Below are 9,486 nucleotides of genomic sequence, written 5' to 3'. Positions count from 1 at the left end.
TGAATTGTTTCAGTTTCTTTTTCAATTTTTCCCAATAGATCTAGATCATGTTCCACATCCTGAGTGACATTTGGAATGTGGATACAACAGTGGTCCAGTTTATCCTTAAGATATCCACACACTCCATGTTCTTTAAGTAGGAGCATATCTAGTGCCATTCTATTTTGTAAAGTCATTCTGGAAGTTGCCTGTAGTTGTATATTCAATTCCTTAAACCCCTTCTTGGTAACGTTTGCCAATTTTTCCACTTGACCAGTTAACTGATAGAGCCATGCTCTGTTTCTATATGAAGCTATAGGATTTAAAAGTGATTCCAGTGCCCAGCCAATTTTCACTCCTGTAAATGGTTCATTCCAAATATCATCATTTATCCCTGATCTCTTTATTTGTTTTAATTCTAGATTCTCTAGAGATCCTTTAAATGGTGATTTCTTCCAAATCGGACACAATGTTGGCATGCCTAATGTGATTTGTTTCACCTTACCATCTAATGGTAGGTGTGTTGTCCAGGTTCCATCACTTAATGCCCAAACTAAATGTCCTGGACTTCAAATAGTAGTTTTACTACAACTAAACAAAGTTCCTTTCCTAACTGTAAAAGTGCTGGTTAAATTGAGAGTGTTCTTAAGACCTCGACAAAAACAACCATATTTCAAAGCAGCAGCCAACGGAGGAATTCTTTGAATTACTAAGTCTGCATTATTACAATCATACACTTTTTCACATTTCCACCATGGCACTATTTTATTTTCCTTCTCTCCCGATGTAGTTGACCTATCATCTACCCAGGGTAATACTGAAAAAACCTTTCCATCCCAGGTAAAACACCAAGAAGTTCTTGCTATATACTGAAAATGGGAAAATATGGACATAGACCATATAGAATCCCACTGGTCTACTAACTGGGTGCTCTGGCCAGTTTCATTACACTTCCATTCCATAACACTTTTGTTCACGTTGATTTTAAATTGTTCATCATAAGAACACCATCCCACAGTCTTAAATCTTCCTATTTTGGTAAAAACATAATTTAACAATTTTTCACAATCCGCCAGACTACCTGGAGTTTTCCACTGTTTTCTAGTGACTTTTACTTGCTCATACCATTGAGTCACTGGCCTCTGTTCACAATAATTGGTTTCATTTTTATGTTCCAGGTTAGTCAAATTCATAGTTAAAATTCCCCATGGAATAGATTCACCTACTGCCCTCGGTATTGGCAAACAAGCAGTGATCTGTGTGATGTTTTGTAAATTGGCAAATTCTTTAATCAATCCTACCATCAAATTTTCCTCAGCCATTTGTTTGGGAATGTCAATCACTTATTCTGTTTCTATTTGTCTTTTGTTCCTGTCCACCAAGTCAGCCCATGATCCCACCAACACTACCGACCAAAAGAAAATCCAAAAACCAATCATAACCTGATATACAAAATTAAACATGTTTCAAAGTCAGTTTTTAAGTCTCTGAGTTACGTTTCACAATCTTCCACGGAATAGATGCTTTCTTCATGGTGCTTTCTTCACTCGAGTATAATGTATCCAAGCATCCGATTCTGCAATTTTGATAGCTGTAAAAGTGGTTAGCAGTATCTGGAAGGGTCCTCTCCAGTGCTCCTGCAAAGGTTCGGAGGTCCAAGTCTTCACATAAACATAGTCTCCCGGCTGGAAATCATGCACTGAATTTTCCAGGGGTAAAGGTCTATTTCAAATTACTACACTCCAAATCACAGCCAAAGTTTTCCTTAGAAAAAGCAAAAAGTTATACACATCTTGTTTTCCTTTTACATGTATGTTTAGATTTGGTTCTGGAGACTCATATGGTTTTCCATATAATAATTCATAAGGACTGACTGAGGTTCCACTCTTTGGCTGTACTCTGATTCGTAATAACGCCAATGGAAGTGCCTGAGGCCACTTTAGACTGGTTTCTTGACAAATTTTACTTATTTGTCGTTTCAAAGTTTGATTCATCCTCTCCACTTTCCCACTAGATTGTGGCCTCCAAGATGAATGTAAATCCCAATTAATACCCAATGCTTTGCTAACACTTTGGACTACTTCAGCCACAAAGTGTGGACCTCTGTCAGAGGAAATTCCAATAGGAACTCCAAATCTCGGAATTATTTCTTGTAATAACCACTTCACTACCTCTTTTGCTTGTGTAGTGCGACAGGGAAGGGCTTCTGGCCATCCTGTAAAAGTATCAACCCCTACCAGGATGTACCGGTACCCATTTTGTCTAGGTAACTCTGAAAAATCTACTTGCCAATAATCTCCAGGTTCTGTACCAGATTTCAGTCTACCCATTTGAACCTTTTTTTTAATCACTGGATTATTTTTCAAACATACTTCACACTTTGCAGTTACCATTTTAGCTATTCCTAACATATTAACTGATATTACTTGCTTTCGTAAAAATGTTACTAAGGCTTCTGCCCCCCAATGACATTCTTGATGTCTCATTTGAATTATTTCTCTCATCAAAAGAGGTGGAATTACTACTTGCCTGTTAGGAGTTATCCACCATCCAGCTAAGTTTTTCTTAGCATTTAATAACTGACCCAATTTGTCATCTTCCTCTGAATATCTCGTTTTTTCCCTAGGAAGGGTTACTGTTTTAGAAGGAATTATTGCCATTTGCAATGCTTGTTTCTTTCTTTGCTACCTTTTTTTTTTTGCTGTTCTATCAGCTAAATTATTCCCAGCTATTATTTTTGTATTCCCAATCTGGTGTGCCTTACAGTGCATGATTGCTACTTGATCTGGCTTTTGAACTGCTTGCAATAATTGTAAAATTTCTGTTTGATGCTTAATGTTTAATCCTTGAGAGGACAATAACCCCCTCTCTTTCCACAAAGCTCCATGGACATGCACTACCCCAAAGGCATATTTTGAATCAGTCCAGATATTTACTCTCTTGTCTTTGCTTAGTTCTAAGGCTCGAATTAAAGCGATGAGTTCTGCCTTTTGGGCTGATGTGGTACTCGCCAATGCTCCTGCTTCTATAACTGTAGTCTCTGTTGTTACCGCATATCCGGCGTATCGGACTCCTTGTTCCATAAAGCTGCTTCCATCAGTATACAATTCCCAGTCTGGTCGCTCCAATGGCACATCCTTCAGATCTTCACGACTGGAATAAACATACTCGATGGTAGCCAAGCAATCATGTTCCAGTCGTCCTTCTTCCTGTATGGAACTTAAAAACACTGCAGGATTTACCAGGTTAGTTGTCTTTAGAATCACATCATCTTGTTCAGTCAATACCACCTGGTACTTCATCATTCGGCTGGGAGACAGCCAGTGTCCCCCCTTCTGTTCTAGGACAGTTATCACCATGTGTGGAACATAGACTGTTATTGTTCTTCCCAAAGTCAATTTCCGAGCTTCTTGTATGAGCATCACTGTTGCGGCCACTGCTCGAAGGCAGTTTGGCCACCCTTTACTCACTGTGTCCAGTTGTTTAGAGAAATATCCGACTGGTCGTTTCCAGCTTCCTATCCTCTGGGTTAACACGCCCAGTGCAAGGTGTTGTCTTTCATGTACAAACAGCTGGAAATCTTTGGTTAGATCCGGCAGTCCCAAAGCAGGTGCAGACATTAAGGCACGTTTCAACTCTACAAAAGCCTTTTGTTGTTGTGGGCCCCATACAAAGGGAGAGTTCTTTTGGGCCTCGTACAGCGGTTTAGCTATTAGCCCATAGTTCATGATCCAAAGGCGACACCACCCAGTCATTCCCAAAAATGCTCTGAGTTCATGAATATTTCTCGGCTCAGGTATACCACAAATAGCTTCTTTGCGATTTTTTCCTAATTGTCGTTGTCCTTTTGAAATCTCAAAGCCCAGATATATCACAGTCTGGCAGGCTATCTGGGCTTTCTTCCTGGATACTTTATACCCATTTAGTCCCAGGAAATTCAAGAGGTCAATAGTCACCTGTATACAGGTCTTTCTTCTGTAGCAATCAATATATCATCCACATATTGTAAGAGTAAATGTCCAGGCCTTGATTTATCCTGTTTCCAGATTTCAAGTTCCTTTGCTAATTGATTTCCAAAAATAGTTGGACTGTTTTTAAATCCTTGGGGTAATCTAGTCCATGTCAGCTGCATCTTTCGCCCGGTTTGAGGATTTTCCCATTCAAAAGCAAACAGTTTTCTGCTTCCCTTTTCCAAAGGTATACAAAAGAAAGCATCTTTTAAATCAAGCACTGTAAACCACTGATAATTCTCCCTCAATGCTGTTAACAGTGTATAAGGGTTTGCTACTACAGGATAAATATCCTTAACTATTTGATTTACTGCTCTCAAGTCTTGTACCAGTCTATATTCACCCGAAGGTTTTCTGACTGGTAAAATAGGAGTATTATACTCAGATTCACATTCTTCCAAAATTTTATACTCCAAAAATTTATCAATCAATTTCTTCAATTCCTGTCTCACTTCCGGTTTGATTGGATATTGTTTAATTCTCACTGTTCCTGCGCCTTCCTTCAAATCTATTTTAACAGGTTCTGCTAGTTTCGATTTACCAGGAATATCTGTTTCCCATACAGTAGGGATCACTGCCAAATCCACCTCCGGTGGAATTTCTTGTTCCTTTACCTTTTCTTGTATCATCAAGACTTCTCCCGTTTTTGACTCAGGTATTTTCAAGAAAAGTTCTCTTTCATCAAAAACAATTTGTGCATTTAATTTGGATAACAAATCTCTTCCTAAGAAGGGTATCGGACATTCTGGTACATACAAAAATTCATGTGTAATTATCTTATTTCCAAATTTCAAATCCAGGGGTTGCAGGAATGGCCTGGTTTTGTTCCAATTTTTCCTTTACAGGTATTTAATAAAAAAATGTTGCTCCTGTATCCACTCCCAAATTCACAATTTAAACAACATTTTTTTCCACTTTCTTATTATCAGAAGTTATAGCCATTACCAAATTATCTCTAATAGTTAGCTTACATTCATCCTGCCAATCCTTTCTTTGTCTTAAGTAAAAAAACAAATCCACATCTGGCATTTTATTCCATTTCCCTTCTCTTTTACAATACAGCATTAACTGCAAAATAGTGTTATAATTCAGTGTCCCATTCATGGGCCACTTTTCCTGTTCATCCAATATATACAAAGGCCACCAATTATTACATTACTCAATTATCTGGCTCTTTTGCAGATCATCATATAAATTTCCCCAATGTGCCAATAAACATCCCAACAAAGAATTTTTCGGGATTTTGTCATTTAACACAAGATTACCCACGCTTTTACTTTTAAACAACTGAGTTAACTTAGTTGCCATGGTGTAATTACTCACAGTACAATACACAATTATCCAACTCTGTCACTCCAATCCGCGGATCCACACTCCACACTCGCTTTCGTTTTCAATTATATGTCTCACTCTTACAGCCACACTCACACTTTCCCACAGTTACTTTAAACAAACATATAACACAATATTATACCTCTTAATTTTCTTCTTAATACACAAACTCACAAAACAACAAAGAACACCAAAAACTTCTAACTTCTTGTTAGAGGCACTACCTTAGAGAACACTATAGCATATAGTTTCTCTTGTCTACACTTTTGTCCAACCCTGCAATAGCTTTCGCTTATGTCTTACGGGCAGACTCCTAGTCCTACCCTGCGCAGCTCTTTCACCGCGTCTGACAGGTAGACTTACTCAGTGGGACTCCAACCCACTGGTGGGACTCCATCCCACTCTTTCCCATACAATTATTATAGTGGGACTCCCCCCCACTTTCTCCAGTGCACTTACTTACTTACTTTAGTGGGACTCCCACCCACTTACTACAATTAAAAAAAGATGTGTCTTACCAAATATCCAGGGAACGTCGCGAAGAGCCTTACGGATCGGGGATCGATGGGTATCCCCGAGAAATCCTCGGTGCCGGCTGGAACCGATCAGGTCCCCGACTCCTCCGGTCTCCTTCAGCGAGGTCCCATCTGGGTCGCCAAAACTGTTACCGAAATCTCGGAATGAAGAACTTATCGACACCAATGTGATGTAGATAAGCAGACACTTCTTTATTGACGGCCGGGTGCGTGAGCGAGTCCTCTCACGATCAACGCACGCCAGGTCCCAAAATCAGATTCCATATATAGAACTTATTCATACATATTCATTAAGTATTCATGCATAACCATGATATTTCCCGTAAATCATTAACATATTCTCCTCCTATATCCGATTCTGCGCAGTAGAGCTTAGAAAGGTCTAGAAATGGGTCTGGGGTACGATTTGGGTAGGTGGTATATGAGTCGGTGGTCGCGATCTCCCCCTGCCGGAATTACCTTTTACTAAAGTTCACGGTTTCTTGGCAGGCACCTACAAGCTGTTCCAGTCGACTCTCCCCAGTTCCCATTAATCTCATATTCTGACATTTCAGTACACCTCTGCGTACAGAAGACTGGTTAAATACAGTGGAACCTTTCAACCCTAGAGTTATTACAATAGTTCCAGGCCCTTCTTCTAGCCTTGGTACAAGACGTACAAAAGATTCCATAACAACTCTTACTGCGTAGCTGCAAGTTTCCTATAAAATTTTTTCCTTATCCTTCTATATTTTAATTCTATTAAATGGTTTTATAAAATAAATTAATTAATCAAATAAAATCAATCAATTTTAACTTATTAACTAATCGGTAACAATAGGGTCGTCCATATAAAATTTCAAATGGGCTAAGCCCCTCTTTTGCTCTTGGTCTAGTTCGAATTCGTGTAAGAGCTAATGGCAAAGACTGGGGCCAAGTCAGATTTGTTTCTTGACCTAACTTGACAATCTGTTGTTTGATTAGATGATTCATCTTTTCCACCTGGCCACTCGATTGTGGTCAGTATGGGGTATGTAACTGCCAATCTATTCCTAGATGGTGGCTGATCTGTTGTACTATTCTGGACACAAAATGTGGTCCTCTATCCGAGGACATTACCGCTGGGACTCCAAACCTAGGTATTATCTCTTGGAGTAGTATTTTGGTCACTTCCCGGGCTTTAGCAGTTCGGCACGGGAAGGCTTCTGGCCAACCTGAAAAGGTATCTGTTAGTACCAATAAATATCGATACCCCCCTTTTCTAGGAAGTTCCGAGAAATCGATCTGCCAATGTTGCCCTGGAACATTTCCTCTCCCAATTTTTCCCAACTTTGGCCCCTTGGTAATCTTAGGATTAGTCTGGAGACAAAGATCACATTGTTGGGTTACTTGTCTAATAGTAGTATACAAATTTCGTGCTATTATGTTTTTAGTAAGATCCTTATATAGAGCTTCTGCTCCCCAGTGCCTTTTTCTATGTTCTTCCTGGACTACTGACCATACCATGTAGGAAGGAATCACTATTCTCCCATGTGAGATTATAGCCCACCCTTCCTCATTATATGATCCCTCTAGGTCAGAAATCAGTTTGTGATCTTCTTTAGTATAGTCTGGTTTACCTTCTAGAGATATTTGTCCATCGGGTATTAGCGCACCCTCTACCTTGATTGCTTTTCTGGCTGCCTGTTTTGCTTCCCTGACCGCCAGTTTATTTCCTCTTTCCAATTCTGTGCTCACTTTCTGGTGTGCTTTAATGTGCATAATTGCCACCCTTTCAGGAAGCTGGACTGCATTTAGGAGTTTCAAAATTTCTTCCGCATGTTTGATGATTTTTCCTTGGGAGTTTAACAGTCCCCTTTCTTTCCATATTGCTCCATGAGCATGTACCACTCCAAAGGCATATTTAGAATCAGTCCAAATATTTATAGGTTTTCCCCGAGCTCTCTCCAGAGCTCGAGTAAGGGCTATGATTTCAGCCTTCTGTGCCGAAGTGTCAGCTGGTAGCGGCCCCGATTCTATCACTTCTTCAGAGGTTGTAACAGCATATCCGGAATGTCGCTTTCCATTCAGCATATAGCTGCTCCCATCCGTAAACCAATGTTCAGCTCCATTAATAGGAACATCCTTGAGATCTGTCCGACTAGAATAAGTGGCTTCGATTGTTTCTAGACAGTCATGATCGACTGATTCTCCAATATTCCCATTAAGAAATGAGGCCGGATTGACGATGTTTGTAGTCACGATCTCAACATCATCTTGTTCCACCATTATGGCCTGGTATTTTAGGAATCTCTGTGGGGAAAGCCAATGCCCCCCTTTTGTTTCAAGGACTGCAGACACTGTGTGGGATACTAAGACAGTCATTTTCTGGCCCAGGGTAAACTTCCGGGCCTCCTGGATGTTTAGGATGACGGCTGCTACTGCTCTCAGGCAACCAGGCCATTCTTTTGCAGTGGCATCCAGCTGTTTAGAGAAGTATGCCATTGCCCGTCTGTATGGTCCCAAATCTTGTGCTAATATTCCTAATGCCATTCCCTGTTTCTCATGGGAAAATAGGAAAAATGGCTTACTCACATCAGGAAGTCCTAGTGCTGGTGCCGACATCAAGGCTTTCTTCAGTTCATGGAAAGCTCTGTCTGATTCAGCATCCCACTGTAGATCCTTCTGATTAGCTGCTATCAGGGAATATAATGGTTTAACAAGCAAGCCATAATCACATATCCAAAGCCGGCACCATCCTGTCATTCCCAGAAATGTCTGCAGTTCCTTTACAGTTCGTGGTCGGGGGGCTTGGCATATGGCTTCTTTTCGGGCCTTCCCTAGGACCCGCTGTCCGGCACTGATCTCGTACCCCAGGTATGTGACCTGTTGTAACACCACCTGTGTCTTCTTCTTAGAAACCCGATATCCTTGTAGTCCCAGAAAGTTCAGCAGACTCACAGTCCAAATAATACAAGATTCTTCGGTTCTGGTTGCAATAAGAAGATCGTCTACATATTGTAACATTTTCCCTTCTCCTGACGGTGGTTCCCATAACTCCAAATCCTTTGCTAATTGGTTTCCAAAAATTGTGGGGCTATTTTTAAACCCCTGTGGCAACACCGTCCATGTGAGCTGGGTCTTTCGACCGCTTCTGGGATTTTCCCATTCAAAAGCAAAAAATCTTTGGCTGGCTTCGTGGAGAGGGAGGCAAAAGAAGGCATCTTTTAAGTCTAAAACTGTGAACCAAGCTAGGTCAGGTGTCAGGGTGGTTAGTAAGGTATAGGGGTTAGCTACTACAGGATACAGATCCTCTGTTATTTTGTTAATGGCCCTTAAATCTTGAACTATCCTATAAGACCCATCAGGTTTTTTAACTGGGAGGATAGGTGTGTTAAATTCTGACTCACATTCTTTTAGTAGTTTTAGTTCTATGAATCGCTCTATGTTTGGACGAATTCCTTCCCTATCTTCCCTTTTCAGTGGGTATTGTTTAATTCTTACCGCACTCTGTCCATCCTTCAATTTTACTATTACAGGTGATGCATTCTTGGCGCGTCCCGGTATGTCAATTGCCCATACTCCGGGATATACCTGATCAATAATTCTGGTATCAATTTCCCTTTTTATAGGAGTACTGGCCAAAGACAGGCTCATAACCTGCATGTATT

General features: G+C 40.4%; 1 protein-coding gene across 1 annotated transcript; it reads right to left on the bottom strand.

Moving 5' to 3' along the window:
* Positions 1-1,455: 1,455 nt before the first annotated feature.
* On the bottom strand, positions 1,456-7,597 carry LOC119140727. The gene is given in 5 exon segments (XM_037372260.1): positions 1,456-2,594; positions 2,829-3,952; positions 3,955-4,802; positions 5,873-5,968; positions 7,386-7,597. Coding segments are annotated over 5 exon segments (3,168 nt in total). The 3' UTR covers positions 1,456-1,706.
* Between the last annotated feature and the right edge of the window lie 1,889 nt (positions 7,598-9,486).

The sequence above is a fragment of the Falco rusticolus genome, chromosome W (genome assembly GCF_015220075.1).
Source record: "Falco rusticolus isolate bFalRus1 chromosome W, bFalRus1.pri, whole genome shotgun sequence".
NCBI classification, from domain to species: domain Eukaryota; kingdom Metazoa; phylum Chordata; class Aves; order Falconiformes; family Falconidae; genus Falco; species Falco rusticolus.
Note: the sequence above shows the minus strand (reverse complement) of the source record. Positions and strands in the feature narration are given on the sequence as shown.